Genomic DNA, 18,068 nt, shown 5'->3' on the forward strand with positions numbered 1-18,068 from the left:
AGTGTATAAATTTTCTTGGCCAAGTACCACTGTCAATATTCGATTTGCCAACTTCTGTATTTCCTGTCTCCTGAAAAAACCCACTGACCCACATGGTTTTGCTGTTTATCTGCTTTCTAGCCAAATGCTGTGCCTTGGACAGTAAGCTTCTACTGCCTCCAGCTTCTTTACTCCATAAAATAGCCAAAATTCTCACAGGCTTTAAATAATCTTCCTCGTTTACCTAAGGTCAAAGACACAGTTTACAGTTGTCACTAAGATCTTTCAGCATGGTAGTATCGCTTCTACGCTCATTTCACCTTTCAAAGCTTTCCTGGGATTTTCAGAAACATTCACAACCCTTGGCAAGAGGACACAAAAATACCAGATCATTGAAAGATCTGATATTTTCATTTAAGAAAAAAAGTAATTTGTTTTAGGAAGCAAAATATTCCTTTCAACAAGTTATGAAAGGGAATGATGTCCTTGAAGGAGAAAGCAAATGGCCAGAGCATTTCATTCATATCCCGCAAAGAATTGTTGGGATATCGGACTTCCTTCAAACTTAGGCAAATTTAAGTAGGAGCAATGGAAAGGTGTGGAAGTTAAAGATTCAACCCTTACAAGGAGGAAATTTCCTAATGAGGAAACAATCATAACAAAGCTTTAGAACAGCTTTGAACACTCTCTATATAACAATTTACCGAAAGACAGGTTATAGTCTTTTTGAAAGCTCACATATTTCTCTTGGCTTAAAAAGGCTTTCCATTAAAAATATCTGCAAAACCTCTATGGTGCTACTTTGGAGATTGAGAAGTAGTGGGGCAAGAGACTTGCACTAGTCCTCTCCATAGGAGCTTTCACAGATCAAGAGATAAGAACACATTACTAAAATCAAAAGCTTCTGCAGGAAATGAAAGAAACCAATGTGTTGTAAAGTTAAAGCTAAAGGACTTGACAAATGTTAGGTGGTATTTATCAGTAATCAGTAAGATTTACCTTCGCTTTTCACTGGCATCTGATAAACTGTCAAAGTTTCTTTCAGATGACTAAGGCTTGCAGCATCTGAGATGATCAACATCATATTATCATCTTCTGAACTGGCATCTAGTTCACACATACAATTATTAATGGATTCTTTACTTCTTGTATTAGTATTTCTGAAGAGTTTCCAGATTATTTTCAGTTCAATATTACTGCAGCAAGCTTTTCTCAAAATTCCTATAATTTAAAAAGTGGGGTGTAAGACATATATACACATGCTTTTGAATACAGTACTGTTTGAACGTACCGCAAACTTTCCACATTTACAAGATGGTAATTTAGGCCCTGATCCAATACCCACTGAAGTCAGTGAAAAGACTTTTATTGATGTAAATGGACTTTGGAAGAAGGCCTTATTTAAATTCTTTAACGTGTCCAAAAATTTAGTTTTCAACAGATAATTTTCCCCTTGTTATTACACCCAAATTGACCAGTGAGTTTGAATCCACTTTGAATAAAGTTATTTATTTTTCATTTTCTTCAAACTGTGGCAGATTTTTCAACTTTCCTCAGTCAATGGACATCTGAGATTCAGTTTAAACACCATAAAAATGCCCATTGACAATGGATACCTTGGTGACTGTAGTCATTAAAGAATGCTTTAATTTAATTTCATAGTGATTCCATTTTGCAGATTACATACCAAATTGCAAAGATATGATGACACTTATAGATTAATATTAAGGAAATGAATTAAAGTCTACTGGTAAGATTATAAAAGTCTTAAAGGAGATACATTATGGTTGGTCTCTAAATGGCCTCCATCACCTGAGCCTTCCTTTACCCCTGTGGCCTTTGCAAGCTGATACGTAACTTTAACAGCTCCAGAAGCAGTATGGGTATCTCCCACACTCCCTCGGGCTCAAGTCTGACTCGTGAAAGAGAAGACTTGTCCTTTCTTTTTGCCTGATTTAATCTGATCCAGATCATCTCAGGTCTAGCTTTGACCTGACATCCAGCTGAGCTACATCACACAACGGGGTCATGAGCTACCAGCACACGGTTCCTGCCTACCAAGCCTGGCCTCCCTCACTTTTATGGGTGAAGAGGATGACTTGAAAAGGTAATTTGGGTTTTTTTGTTTGTTTGGTTTTTTTTGGCTACTGTCATTTCTTTTCTACCAGTTCCATGCTTGTTTCATCACTTAATGAGCTTTTGGGGCAGTCGAAGGGACCTAAGAAAGGACAGGGGACCTTTAAGGGTCTCATAACATAGGGACTGCCATAAGCAAGACTCTGTGCAAAAAACAGGTCTCTGCTCTGTGTCTAATGCACACTTGTCTTCATCTCAACCTCCATATCATTTCTAACACCTCCTAAAAATGTAGCATTCTGGCTTTCTTTCAAGGTCTTGAGATGTACTTGCAAGGCATACAAAAGCAAATGTCTTCTTACCTTCAGATTTGTAAAACCCAGTACCAGTTAAATCCTCACTAAATTCTCCTGGAGAACAATGTTTTATATGTTAAGTGCATTAAGTATTATATCTAGTTGTTTCTGCATGTAATTGACGAGAACATTTTGCAATTAGGTCCTTACCACGCATGGCACAGTAGCCTGAATCTACAGTGCATTTTTAAAAGTAGCAGAGTTGTTACTACCATTATCAGCTTTGAACCTTCCCAAATCAGAGTGCCTCACAAAACTGTAGAGACAACTTCCAAGAACATTTAACCCTCATTTCACACAATGGGTCAACAGAGGACTAAAACCCAAACTAAATTAATACAAGGTAGGTTACATATTGAAGAACAACAGTGCGAACATACAGTTTTTCAGTTAAACTTTTGATAGTTTCATTAAGACATGTATTAGATTCACAGAGCTACTGTGCCAAGATATTACCAAACTTCTCACAGCAACTGGTAGCAAATTAACATCTAATCCTTAGAAGGAACATTTCCCAATGAACGGGCCACTATGTTACAAATAATTTCTTTCAGCCTCCCATAATGCCAGGAGCAGTTGCCTTCAGTTAACTCTTTAATACCAGTCGGACTCCCATTGTACTTCACGATAGGTCACTATATCAGGGCACTGAAAGCAACAGAAATATGCCATAAGGGTAGTTTATTTTCACTGAAATAAGTAACAGTAACTTATTTCCACTGAAATGCCAATTACAAATAATTGTGATATTGTGACTAGTCCCTCTTTCTCCCGCTGCAAAGATTTTCTGCAAGTCTTCAGTGCATTTCTAACATCTCATTGATCTAGTTCCCATATCTGTTGGAGAAATTCACCAATTATTCTAAAATTTGCTTCCAGTATCAAAAGTGCAAAAGCAACAAAATGGATTAAAAATCCTATTATTCCCAACCTGAAACAAACGACCAGTCACAGAGATCTTACCCTCTGCTTTTGGCAGTATTTCAGCTCCACAGACAATACAATAAAGTCCTTTCTTGCAAGGCTGGTGGGGTGTTTCTTTCTAACAAGACAATATACAAACTCATGTAAATACTAGTTTGCATATAGTAACTATGCAGATTGAAGCACTTAAACATGAACACAAAGAAATGTATCAAAACTGCCTCAAAGAAATATATCACTTGAAATACCCAAATAAATCTATTTGAATCAATGTTTATCATTTATATTAGCAAATAATTAAGATACCCAGCATGCTAAAAACACTTAACCTAACTTAAATAGAAATACTTTAATATAAAATATGGCGCATTTTATAGTCTACAAAGCTCCAGGCTATCAAAGATTTAGTTTGGAATTTTGCAAAGGAGCCCAGGGTGATAGGTGCCGAACCCTCCTTGAGTTGCAGTGTGATTATGTTCTTACGCTTTGCAAATCCTGCCTTATAAGTTACGTACTAACCAGAAACCAGAAGCACTGCTTATATTGAAAGGGGAATCACATCTGTGATGAGTTTGGAGCTGTACTCTACAGGCAGTCCGCATCTGCAGGTTCTACCTGTGTTAACAGGACTTGAAAACTCTCAGCCTTTTTGCTTCCCATGAGAAAAAAAGGTATCTATTGAGCATGTAAATCGTAAAGATCTAGAGCAAACCATGCAGACCATGAATAAACTATTTCATCTGTATTATTTCACTTAAAAGATTACATCATAAATTATTCTTATTTCCCTTGCACCTTAACATTCAACAGCAGCCACTTAAAATGGTATTGTATTCTATCTGCATGGTACCTTTCTCTCACAGGTGTAGCCACTGTGCCTAACTGCAGCTTTTCTTCGTCTGCGTTGCCTCTGAACTTTCAATCCTTTAATAAATACAAGATTTTATGATTATTTTAGACAGAAGAGATCACACGTAGCTATTATATCAAAGTATGAGAGGAACTGTCCAGAATTTAGCTTTTATAGATTTGGGAAGTCCAAACAAACCGTTCTAGGAAAGTTGGTACACCGACTTCCCCTCTATTTGCAGGCTAGCAGTTTAATTCAATACTGGGAATCACCATAAAAATATTAACTATAGAAATCGAGAACATCCTTACCACCAACATATTAAATACCATAGTTAGGTACAAAGACAAGCTAAGATTGAATATACACAGCCTTTACACCAAAAGAAACTGTCCACCCCTCATCACCCCAATACCCAGCAGTAATACAAAGGACTATCATCCATCAGTTGTCTGAAGCAACACCGCTATGGTCAGGATTTGAGCTTAATGAACTTGTGGAAAATCTAGTATCTAGTAAAATAGTAGAAAAATCTAGTATCTAGTAGGCCAAATACTGATATTTCAATACATGCTTTAAAAAATAATGGTAAAGGAATAATTTTATATAAAATGTAAAAAATGTACTGGAAATAAGTACAAAGTATTTGACATGAAGAAGGCCATGTCTTGCAGGATTTCTAATCAAAGTAAGATGCAACACAAGATCAAGAAAGGAACAATCTGCTCCAGATAAGGAAAGGAAGATGGATTTTCTTTTATTTTTTTTTAATGTTACGGATTTAAAGACAGACAAATCTTCTGAAGGACAAATAAGAGACAGTGGTCTATAAGCTGGGCAGACAAGCCACAAAGCTTAAGTGGCTTCTATTGTCTATTTAGATATACATAAACATAAAAAGTGGTTTGGGATAGATGACTTGTTTTAAGAAAACCAAGCTATTAGAGACTCATAAGGATCAAGTTGATTAGGAAAGCCACCTGCCACAGGCTGCCTCAGCATTTGCTGTGGGATATCAGACAATTCTAGTCCAGAGCCAGTTACAAACAGAACTGTGTCCACCCTACTGAGTCTTGATATTCAATCAATTACTTAAGTCTAAATTAAGTATTTTTATCTCTAGATGTGTTATATGTTTAAAGTGCTCTCAAAATTAGGGCTTGCTTCTGCCCTATCAACTAATTCACACCCATCAGCATCCAATGATGAAGTGAATACCAGGAAACCTAAACCAAGGGAGTATGGTCCTTATGTGGAATCAATATAATAAAAAGCTTAACCCAATGCCTTATACTAAGTATTGCAAGATAATGCTTGTTAAAGAAATTCAACAGTATTCTTGTTATTCTTGCAGGGTATCTAATTTTATAAAGATGCACTTATTGTGTAAAGAAAGGATACTATTTAAATCCTATTGACAGGAACACATCCACAGCTGTGACTCAGAACGTTATTCAGATGAACTATTAGAAATGACCAGTTAACAACTGGTCAAAATACACGAATACCTATGAACCAAACTTTAGTCTGTAAAAATCCTGCATCTTCATATATAGCATGAAGATGCATAGCCAATACATGATGGAAATGAACAATCCTTTATTGAAAAATCAGGCGTAGTATGTTTTATTACAGCAAAATCCTGGCTACTTTGATTGCAATAAATGAGAGAAATGTTTAAAATACTTCAAAAAAAAAAAATAGACTTAGGAATATTTAAAGACCTTTATGTACACATTTACATTGTTATATATTGCATATCTGTAGGGCATACAAATAGGTACACGTTTTGATACGAACACATAATTTGACCAAAATAAATCAGATCTCACAAAAGAAAATTTTAAAGAAACCTAAAGTTTTGAAATAAAACAAAGACCTGTGAAGGAGCCTCTCACCATCATCAGATCAGAAAGTTCAGATACTGCTGTACTACTACACAGCTTCTGAGCTTCTGAAAATTGAGGGAAACACAGTACTGAAGAATACATCTATTTCAATATCTAGGCTCAATCTATCATATCACTTGATCTGCAAAGACCTTGTTCTTCATATTGAAGAAAGAAAAAAGCCCTAACAAACGCAGAAACCCATACTTTGATTATATGGGTGCTTTTGGAGAAACCCTAATTGTTTGATTGTACTTAATGGGGGATTAATTAAACCTGTAACAGACAAACCTCCTTAGTCTATAATTACAAGTCGAATGCTACTTGGGCTTCTATTTCAAATTTCCACACATGATGCCCCTTTCCCACACAGTTAGGATGAAGTATCTTAATTATATTTATAGAGATCTGCATGTTGCATAACTTTTACAGGGAAAAAGGGAAAAGTATAATGAAAAATTGAGTCTGAGAGTAGCACATGTGAAAGGAACACATCACAGCTCTATAGTGAGGCTATGCTGTGAAGGCTGCCCACTAAGTTTCCTATAGCAGCTGTCACTATGTGCTGGGATTGTCCGATGGAAAAGATGACACACCTTTATTTCGTGATCTGGAAAGACTGATTTTCCGTTTTTTGGTGTCCATCTCTTGAGATGCTATCTGCTTTGCTTCTATCTCACTACTCATCTCTACATTATTAACTGCACTATTCTCGTTCCCCTCATTTTGCATTATTCCATGTAAACTTGTGCTTCTGCCATCATTATCATCAATCATTTTTTTAGCCACACTTGGTGTTTCTGAGGTGTTGATTGCAAAAAGATCATCAGTGACTGCGGTGTTGCCACATTCAATCCGATTCTCACTTGTATTACAGGTTGGAACCAGTGGTCTGATATTCTCTTCCTCTGACTCTACATCATCATCATAAAGTTCTGGTGTGAAATAGATACTTTCATCCTCATCTTCAGCTTCTGCAGCTACATTTAACACTGGAAGTTCAGATTTCCCTCCTGCTGAAGGAAACTCACTGCAGGGCCCAACTTGAAGCTGTAGCTTACAAGGATGCTCTTCAGCAAGTGGAGGCTCAACATTTTTAATTGAAAAATCAGTTGTTTCCAAACATGATTCTGGTACGCTTGGTTCATGTTCTGAAATTAATGATGACTGGCATTGATTTACACCATCAATAACTTCACCAGCCCTTTTCACATTCTTCTGTTTGCTGGTAGCTGTGGACACACAGTTCTTGGCTACAGGCAAAGGTGTTGAAGTTAGTGGTTTAAAGCAGCAATGTTCTTTCATAATATCAGCATTAGTCCAACCCTTCTTTTCTTCTCTCTCAGTTTTATTTGCTGGCCTTTGGGGTGTGCAGCCCATATGTTTTCTTCTTGGTGTTACATGGTGAGAATGACTCTCAACATCAATTTTCTGGCCACCTGTGAAAATCACAAAACATTAATTAATTGTGTATGCCTTCCCCTGTTGATTTACAGCATATTTAGCACATCGAAATTGCCACTGTTATATTAGGTTTACAGTTCTTTCATAAATACTCATTGAGATCCAATATGAACAAAAGCCCAGATGTTACAACTATCTCTGTGCATGAATTATCATAACTAAATCAATAGATTAATGGCGTATGTAAAGCTAGAATAAGGTATGATTGGATTTTAAATTTGTAATTTTTTATTATTGTGCTCTTCTGTTACTTACACCTTTCTGGCCTGAAATGAGTCATAAGCTTTCCTAAAATTTAGGAATGAATAGATATTTACTTGTAAAGCTGGTACCAGAAGAGATTATACGAAAGGCATCTCAGAGCAATGTCTAAACAAATGATGTAGCTTGAACCAATGCACTCACCTTACAATAATGCTAATCTTTGTGTTTCAAATATATTTTAAATTATATTAATAGTTTTCAATGGAAAAAGAAACTTAAGTGAAAACATTTTTGAGTGTACTATAAATCTATCAAACATTATCAACTGTTTTAAGACAACCAGATGGAAAGACAATTAATTTCAGTCTGTTGAGCATAGCTCATGCACATTTGTGAATACTTATCATTTTGCACCATAACATTCTATAATTCCAAAAAACGTTTGTTTCTTCCAAAAATAAAACGATGCAACTTCACATTTCAAATTGTTAATGAGGTTTTTTCCACAGGAAATGAACATACTTTGTTTCATTGTTGCCTTGATGTTGCTTGGCTGATCCGATGCTGTAGGACTAAGTGAGCTGATGGTTGTAGTAAAATTAATTTCTGAAACCAAGTTTTGCTCTTCACTTTTCACAGGAACACCTGGTGACAGATGAATAGTCACCTCCTGCTGAAGTGATTGGGAGAGGTCTTTTGAGTTTGAAGGTACACAGAGAAATTCACTGCTGCACTCTGGTGAACCATCAGTGCTTTTCTGATTTCCTACAGCAAATGCACGCAAGGATTCAAGTGCACTACTAAAATTTTCATGGTGTTGGATTTGTTGACGAATCCATTTAGATAATCCTAAGAAAAAGGAGGAGAAAAAAAATAATTAAAAATCGTTACTAGAAAACTAGATCATCTATACCAGGTATTTCATCTCAGTACCCTAATATTGCAAATACTTCTATATGTATAGACATATTCATAAAGATCTCACTAAGTTGCTCATGAAAGTAAGATAATGCATGTCTTCCTTTCCAGGGCTGGGAACTTGATTTAATCAATGGTAGTATTTTGATGAGTAATACTAACAATATCATTCTTTGTTATTAAAAGACCTTTATCTTTTTCACTAATACTTGAAGTTCAAACTGCTGCATTGCAAAAACTTCATTATACTTCTGTTATGCCTGGGTGTTAATTTTGCTTGTTATCATGAATTATTAAAGAGCAGCTTACATAGAGCACAGCTATTTATTATCATACTGATGGGGTCTGACAAAAATTAGAATATAATGAAGCTTTTAAAACTTTATTTCAGGTGAAGGAACAGTAACTCGGGTATTCAGAAAGAATCACACTGCCTAATAGCTGACATATAATACAACATGCTCTTACACAACAATCACTTTTAAAATTCTCAAATACCAGATATCTTGAGCATAATAACTGCTGGAACACACAAGAGTGAAGTAAAAACTAACTTTCTTGATTTTTAAAACGAGTTTTTAAACCCATTAAAATATTCTTTTAATAGAAATTACCTGACACAACAAAAAACAAATCCAAGAGAGAACTTAAATCTTCTGTGAAGTTTTACTTTTTAGAAAAAGTACCAAAGTACTAATCTTACCAAGGCTTGAACATATAGATTATTTGTATTACTATATGAATTACTTCTGTTTACTTAGATAACTTGAATGTATTTTTCGTACAGACAGACATGTCAGAAAAGCAGTCTGACTTGTACTACAGCAGCTGAGCTCCACCTGCTGACTAGACTGCAACATTATCTGTTTACGTCACCTTTTTGCCCATCTCTTCAAAACAGGGCAAGAAGATACATAATGCATTCTTAAGCAATTCTTTTTATCATTATTTCTTTATTAAGGTAGTGTGCATGACCTGTTTTATTTTATCTCCCTTTATTTCTAGCCAATATAAAACTACAAACAGAAAATACTTTTTGTGTATTGAGTATTTGGTGGTTCCAAATGGCACAACCTTTATCTGTTCCTACCGAAAAAGCCAGAATGCCAAATTCAGACTGCTAACCCTAATTATTAAAGCTCCCTATAGGCAGAAAGTATACATCCACTAGACACTGTTCCCATGTCCAGATAAAAATCTACTAACTATTTTTTAATACATACATACACACGCACACATATGTATACCTACATTATATGTATTTAATACGCAAAGATTGTGAGTTCTTAAGTGCTTTTATAGGACCCATTTTAAGAACGAATTCTTAAACCCTGCACACTGAAATTTCTATATCATCATCTGTATATCCAAAGGAGAAAGAAATTAAATCGACTGAATGTTGCTGTCATTGTGTTTCAGCGTGTTTAATGAACCAGCAAACACTAGGGTACAGGTTTAGAGTTTTCAGTTTCAACTGCACAATTTTGTGTTCAATGGATCTATTTCTTTTTGACTTTTCCTACTCACCTGTATTTCTATAGCCATATTTCTCTAATTTGGATTTTTCACTATTTGTTAATATTAGGAACTTTTGTACAAAGGCGTTTGCAGCTTACCAGTTATGTACTTATTAGGGTTATTCCGGAAGCGGTCATCAACTAAAATCAGAGCACCCCAGTCATTCCTATGTCTTATACACCTATAAGTGAGCAACAAAAAAAGAATGTATATATAATTAGCATACATCTGTTAAAAAGCTGTGGGGATCAGGCAACAGGGATTGCAATGAGTCAGCTAGAATACATAAAAGTATACTGGGAGTGCTTTCCTGCTGTCTTGCACCACAATTGTTATGGAAGTCACAGAAGCTTAATTTTCCTTCAGTTCTTGAATTTACTATATGAAAACAAGTACATTAGAAAAAGAAAAAAAACCCCCACAAACAAATATTCAGCTGCTAATCAAACCACATCATTTGTTTTCCACTCTCAGCTAGGTTGCATAAATAATGAAGGGAGAACATACAAAGTAAAATATGAAAGAAAATAGATTGATGCAACTGCAAGCAGTTTTTTGAATAACTATGCACTTTTTTGTTTCTAAACCACATTATTCCTAACTCTCTTTAGGAATAAAATGAATAATGCTACAGATCAAAGCTGTGAGTGAGACTCTTGAGTTTATAATTCACTTGTTAGAGGCCTACAGAACTAATCCAATAGTCACCTCACAGGCATTGATACTATTTGTAACATTACTTTGATTTCAATACTGCTTGCCAAAACAAACAAACAAAAAAAAAAAAAAAAAAAATTAAAGAACAGTGATAACTTCAATGAAATACGGAAAAGAATCTGTCAGTAATAGTTTAGGATTATTATCCTGTTTGTATAAGAAGAGGACAACACTTGAAGATGATGTTTACAAATGTACATAAAACCATGAGTGTATCAGAGTCAGGTCTTAAAATGGGAGTGACAACGCTAGCTCTCCAAAGAAATATTATTTATTTACATTTGAAGTCTCTCCATGATAAGAAAAGCTACCAAAGCATCTTTAAGAAATAGATTTCTTCCAACTTCTCTTTTTTTCATTGCTTTAATATATGGTCTTTTAACGCATAGTTTAAATGAATTATGCCCACTGGAGATATATCCCACACTTTTGGAAAAAGTCAAACTGCAAGGAATTCATAGCATGAGTGTCACCTGGCCATACACTCCATCTGTTCTATTCCCAGAGGCTGCTATTTCATTTCATGGACTGGTGTTACTTCATATAATGTGCCAGCACTAAATTAGGAGAAAAGTGCCAGACTGAAGACTATCATGCTTTTGCTCACTTCTCTCCCTGCAGGTATCTTTGCAGTAAGAAGCTTAGTATCAGCTTAGTAGATTGTTCCAGTTTTATGAATATGGTTATCATACGCTGTCATCCTTTACCATATCTCAGTTTAGTAAGAGCTTAGTATAATAGTATTATACACAGCTTATACATTTATGTCAGAATGGAAATCTATTTTCCCTAAGTTTAGCCTATGATGATCTAATTCAAATTATAAATTATACAATAAGCAATTTTTACTAAACTAGATTTAAGTTAAAACTTATTTTACAGTGACAAAACTTCAAATTCACTTCTTATTATTAGCATTCTACAACGTCCTTAGATTCTTGTTAACAAATTTTAACAAACGCTCTTACTCTCCAAAGAGGAATCTAAGAAATCAGACCTGTAACAACAAGAATTTACAGTGAGATTTTACTAGCGTAGAATATCGTCTCTCAATTTTTTTCTAAGTCTTCATTTGTCATTACATTTGAATAACGTCTCATTCAAATAACAAGAGTCTTCCAGCTGATGCTTCTCTTATCTATAAATCTGTGCCTGCACCTCTATATATCTCTGACAGAAGCATGGCATCTATGCCAGTATGGATGACAGACCGCTATGGGTATGTATGTATATGCTAAGTTTAGTTGGAGAAGGATAAATTAATTCTATCCTGTGAATAAAACTGGGGGTGGAGGGAGATATTTTCATTTGAGAAAGTAAGCTATACTTATTCTTCTAAACCTGGAAAGAGATCAGTGAGCATGATAATTGAACTGACCTTTTGCAAAGGTCTGAGAAAACCCCTGCTACTTCTCCCTTTCAAAAATACTTGTAGGCTAAACATCAAACAAGTGCTCTGAGCCCGCCAAGAGTGTGGACAATTAGCATATCTGAAAAGACCTAAGAACTTTCATTTAGTTTATAAGCTCAAGAACTATTTGTCTCTGCAAATGCTTTTGTTTCTGTATATCTGGATTACAAACAATAAAACCTGTAACCAAAAGAAGGTGGATTATGAATGTAAAACAAACCAAAAACTCTGGATTATAACAATGCTCAAATGCACAACAACCTGAAAACCAGACAATTGCCAGTACAGAACAGCTGAAGACCTGATTTTCGCAATATGAATATTTTGGCCCAATCTCTACCCTTTGTGTTAACAGTGAGGAATTAAACCCTAAAGGCGTTGCAAAACAACTTTTCTAAAAATATATGTATTTTTAATTATGTTCAGCTTATCTCACCTTCCCAGGGCTTGGTTCAGAGCCCTGTAAGCTTGAATTTCATACCACTGACTCCCTGGTAAAAGGCCTCTTGTATTTTTGTGCTGGTCATTGTATTTCCTCTTTAATTCAACCTAAGAAAGAAATAATGAAATACCGTTTTTAATAATGATGTTGAAAAGGAAATATTCTGAAAGGGGGAAAGAAGCAAACATGCATTAAATAAGTGAATATGTAAAGCATGCTTCAGTGTTTCAACTTCGTATTTTGTATACAATTATGGCTTTTACCTTTCTAAAGTTACTCTTAACATGTGATCTATTCCAACAATTTATATGGAATAACACAACCACTACACACTTATCCAAACCTCTGTGCTAACAAGAGCAGGATAAGTTTTCACACAGGCAGAAAATCCAGATACTAGACCACAGTTGTATTTGCTTATCTGGAAGCAAATTATATAATGGAGATCTTTATCCTTTACCGCAAACTCTGACTCCTAATCTATTGATGGGACCAGACCATACTTTTCTCAAGTGAGGGTTAAGCAAATATAACCCCTTCTTCTACAAAAGCCAAGAAAGTACTTCAGAGACAGAGTGACCTCGCCAAAACACCAGACGTCAGCAACACCACCTCTGATTCCTAGCTTAGCATCACCTTCTGCGCTTTGGAAACAAACATTTCCCTGGCTAATTGTGAAGTGAAGGCAGCAGCTAAGGTTTGCGGGCCCATGGGCCAGCATATGGCAGAAAAGAGTGTGCTCCTCTTGTTCTGAAAATGCTCTCTCACCTGCTTCAAAAGCAGATCTGGTATCAACTGCAAAAGAAATCAAAGAAATCCCCAGCCTCCCTTTTCTAATCATATGGACAACTACACATACAATGCCTGATCTGCAATTGAACAAGAATTTGTATTGGGACATTATACACAGTTCCAACATACATCAAAATGACTTACTACTGGGAGGGGGGAAATGAATTTTTTTAGTATTTTTAAATAAACAAACATCAAACTACACCAAAAAGGGTCTTTCCTTTGCTCTTTTGTACAGTATTAACCTTTCTAAACTGACAAGTGAAAGGACACGCTTCAGGAGAGAAAACAGCAGACTTCTAACCTCTTCTGACAGGTAACTTTCAAGTTGTATTTGGATAAGAAATTCTATTTTATGTACTTCTGCCCTTTAAATTGCCTGTCAAATTTCTAAATTCAATCTTTACAGCCAGAAAGTAAATTCAGTTTGATTTCACAGATTTAATATTTGTTCCAGTCACCCAGAATTTATTGACTGGCATGTGAGGTTTCCTTTGCAATTTTCAAAACAGAAGATGATTTCTTCCGAACATTTTATGAACATTAAAACCAATCCTTAAAAAAAGAACTTAAGCACATCTGTGCATTTCTACAACTGGAAATACTATCTATCTGGAGAAACAAAAAGGTACTCCTCACCACCTGAAATGAAGTATGATGTCAGAAAATTTCCTTGAAGTCTTTAAAACATAACCAATGACAATATACTTCTGTACTTTCTTTGCATTTGTCTTCTGGTCCTGGTAAATTTTCTAACAATTTACTCTTTTGAAGATTTTCTGTTAGCTTTGGCCAATTGTAACAGATGTAGCATTACCACAGTTTCTTACTTTCCTAGCAGACAGTTCTAAGCAGAATTACTAGTCACGTGTCTTACACTGATAAAAATGACATCTTTCATTACGTGCATAAAACCACTGAAGTAACAGAAGGCAGCAAACCAGTAGGGTCATCTGCGCTATCCTGCATTACTCTGTAAAATGTAATGTGAATAAAACACATTACTTTTACATTCCTTTAATACATGGTAACTTAAATGTGTACTGCTTGTACTGCACATCAATAACAACATTTCATTTCTCAAATCATATAAAAAATCCATACTCTCTCAGTCTAATTGTGTAATGTGTCATTAAACTCTGTCTTTTCTGTCTTAATTAAAAAAGGGTTAACAGAAAATAAACATTCTGTTTTCTCACTTAAATGATCATGTCTCAGCATGAGATGACAAGTTACATTGCTGAGAGTTCAGTTTTCGTTATAAGTCTTCTAAAGGTAAAAGGCCAGGGCATGTCATTTTAATGCAATCAGAATCTATTTCATTGTATAACTCTTACATTATCAAGCATCAAATCAACGCCCAATTCAAAATGACATGTTACATATGTGAAAAAGCCAGTCTCTCCTGCTAGCAAATATCCTAAATGTGCAGTAAACCACAGGCTAGAAGGGATTAGTTAAAATGTCAAAAGACAGCCTTTTACTTTTACCTGTTCATCCTTAAAAATATACTCTTCGCTATCAGGCATGCTTTACAGACAAATAGCTTCAGCAAGCAGCAGCAGAAGGCCCGTGGCAAGCTCTGCCATCTTGTAGCTGTCAGACAGATTAGTCTTTGATCTATCTGGGAGGTCATGGTCACATTCACATTAACTGAAGTCTAACAACATTATACCTGCTAACCACTCGTTCTTTTAATGCCTAATTAGTTCGACATCTTTCATTATGGAATATTAAGGGAGAAAAAGCATCAAAAAATAAATACCACGAACAAATTTCTTTTTGATTACTTGGGAAAATATTTTGAAGCAGTTTCTGCTACAACAGAAGAATTTTCAAGTGTAGTTTTCAATTAAAATCAGCAATACAAGCTTTTCTTCAACGACGTTAAAATCTTATATAATGAATATTGTTTAAGTGTTTGATAAACCACAAAAAAAGTTACCTGTGGTAACATTGCTTCACGTGAAGAAGCTCAGAGTTATTCAGGATTCAAGCAATATGTAAGTACATAAAGTGGACTTATACTGTGATGACCATGGACTATATCACTTGGCTTATGGCACGAAGCTCGGAAAAGTTGTTCAAAAACTAGAACTAGAACTCAAAATAGCCCACAGGTTCACACGCAGAAGCCTGCAGCATGCCTTTTTAGCAACACACCAAGCTGAACTACATTTCTTCAAAATTAACAAAAACATGGCTGTATTTAACAGCAAGGATACAAATATCCATCTATTATGAACTATTTGTTTTTACAGAAAAATCAATGGTTAGAACAAGTAAAATTAAAGCACCGTTTTCTCCTTTAAATTGAGTTCTTCCCATTCTGTAAATATAAAGCCTCTCCTTGTTTTGCAGTCATAACTAAAACTGAGATAATGACGTATGAAACTATTTCAGTGCATATTAGATATCTTCAGCTAAAAGTCTGCCCAGCTTCCTACATGCTAATTTAACTGTTAAGAAGTTTTAAGGAGAAAGCATTTAACCTACAAAGAATCAAAAGTGCTTTGCTACACAATTAATTCCTTTTAAAAAAAATTTACTTCAATAAAACCAGCAGATACTCATCTGGAATCATTTTATCTCAGCCAAAGAATAGGACCTTGGACCTCAAGAGCTAATAGGGAAAGCCTAGCAGGACGAGGGAACGTGAATTTGGGGCATTTACCATTTGTAATCAGAATACTGTAAACCGACTGATCAGTGCCAGTATCACAATATAAAGGTTAAACAGGCTAAACAACAATATTTAATTTTTTTTTTTTTTAATTTGGTGTGATTTAGATCAGAAAAAATAAACTGTGTCTGGTTTTACTGCATCTGGCAAAGTTTGGAGAGTTTTCTTTAGATTCGTTACGTTACTCAACCAAATCTAGTGCTATACTTTGCTTTCTAAAAATAAACAAAAAAATCCTAAGCTGTTCCTAGCAGTTAACAAGCCAGGCCTGTTCCCTGACAAGACATCACTTCACAAACATCCTTGACTGTCTCCTATTTTCTCTAGTAGATTAAAAATGACCCCCAGTTTGTAACTGTGTGGGACTAAACACCACATTACCCAGAGATCTATAGACAAGACAGAAATTCATGAATACATTGGCACTGTTGTGAGCAGTGGGACAGAGCACTCATCTAAACCTGCATTCCTCTTCACATCAGCACTTCGCAGTGCTGTGACAGCTCAGATTAAAGAAAGAGTCAACTGCTGAAAGGAAAAAGCAAATAAACTTGGAACTGTGCCAGTGCACGCACATATGCGTAGGTAGGTACATGTACACACATGGGTGTAAACTCATGCCTTTCACTCCCCAGCACTCTCCTCCATCTATCCTCCATGGAAATACAAATCAGAAAATGGATATAAATGTGTTCTGGCATTCCACCGGCTTGTTTCTCTGGTTTTATGAAAGGAAAAACAGTAATGAAAACAAAGAGCATTGCTCGTATCATCCAAAAAAACTTTAAAAGACACGTTTAGATTTAACATCTACTAATTCCCCACCTCCTAAAAAACAAACAAGCAAAAAATACCAGGCGGTCATTCCCTGCTTCCATCTCCCCAGAAGACATAAAAATGGTTTTTAAGCAAATCTACCCTCCTAAAAATCTCCTGTGTCCAGTTAGAGTCTCTCTTCCACCTGAAATAGCAATAATTAGAATCCTTCAAGAACATACCTGCCATCTACTTTCCTCCTGACGAATGCCAAGTAATCGTAAAAGTTTGTAAGTGCAGGAAAGTAAGATATGAAACCCAATTTCTTTTCTCTTACATCTGAAAATCCTTAAATAGAAGTAGCATTAAATAGTGCAGTGTTTAACTTTTCCTCCCTCACTTCAAAAGCCGTAACAACATCTGCGAGATTTAAGACTAAATAATGTAAATGTAAAGACCTGGCTGAGTCACAGACTATGCTTCAAATATCCTCACTCCTCAGTAGACTACTAAAAGCAGTATCTAAACACAATGTCTCAATTTATTAGCCCACAGGAAAAAGATACTACAGCAAGAGGTTATCTTTAAATGCTCCACACATTCCATGCGCAGTGTTAATACCTACAAAACAGAATGACATAAGCAAATGCTTATTACCTATAATTTATCAAACCAGATTCTGTATATGACAATAATTTATCACAGCCATTCTAACCATCTCCTATACCTAAAGATGGCCACCAGGCACACATATAACGTTCTATTCTGCTTTCACACACCAATATTGCATTTCTTTAAAAACCAACGAAACCCACAAACGGTAAGCACAGCAATACCATACATACAGTCAATGAGACATTATCAGCTAGAGACATGATCAATACTTTGCACTGCTCAGTTATCTTCAAGATGCTCTGTTACCCAGCTCCACCCTGCGAGTCTCTTGAGCAGATGCAGCACTGCAAGGCCAAACCCTGCACCCACCACCCTCTGCTCCAGCAGCTGCCCTGGCAGAGGCCAGTGACTCCAACCAGTAACTCCTGCATCAGAGCCACATAAGCTTAACAACAGTTCAGGTGACCTTTTCTG

The 18,068-nt window shown here is 35.7% G+C and overlaps 1 protein-coding gene and 1 long non-coding RNA gene across 3 annotated transcripts in view; both read right to left on the bottom strand.

Annotated features, from left to right (window-relative positions):
- Positions 1-983: 983 nt before the first annotated feature.
- Positions 984-4,701, bottom strand: LOC115601909. Its single transcript, XR_003989541.1, has 3 exons — positions 4,186-4,701; positions 3,375-3,453; positions 984-1,200 (listed from the first exon to the last, which is right to left on the bottom strand). It is a non-coding gene; the product is annotated as an uncharacterized LOC115601909 (long non-coding RNA).
- A 216-nt stretch (positions 4,702-4,917) lies between these two features.
- The window catches only part of BRIP1 (BRCA1 interacting protein C-terminal helicase 1), a 61,362-nt gene continuing 48,211 nt past the window's right edge, over positions 4,918-18,068 (bottom strand). For both annotated transcript variants that reach the window (XM_030472588.1, XM_030472589.1), the window contains exons 17-20: positions 12,743-12,855; positions 10,277-10,359; positions 8,265-8,591; positions 4,918-7,513 (exon numbers count right to left, since the gene is read on the bottom strand). In XM_030472588.1, coding sequence (XP_030328448.1) covers positions 6,633-7,513; positions 8,265-8,591; positions 10,277-10,359; positions 12,743-12,855 — 1,404 coding nt within the window. In that variant the 3' untranslated portion in view covers positions 4,918-6,632. The remainder of the gene's footprint in view (positions 7,514-8,264; positions 8,592-10,276; positions 10,360-12,742; positions 12,856-18,068) is intronic.

The sequence above is a fragment of the Strigops habroptila genome, assembly GCF_004027225.2.
Source record: "Strigops habroptila isolate Jane chromosome 13 unlocalized genomic scaffold, bStrHab1.2.pri S16, whole genome shotgun sequence".
Taxonomy (NCBI): Eukaryota; Metazoa; Chordata; class Aves; order Psittaciformes; family Psittacidae; genus Strigops; species Strigops habroptila.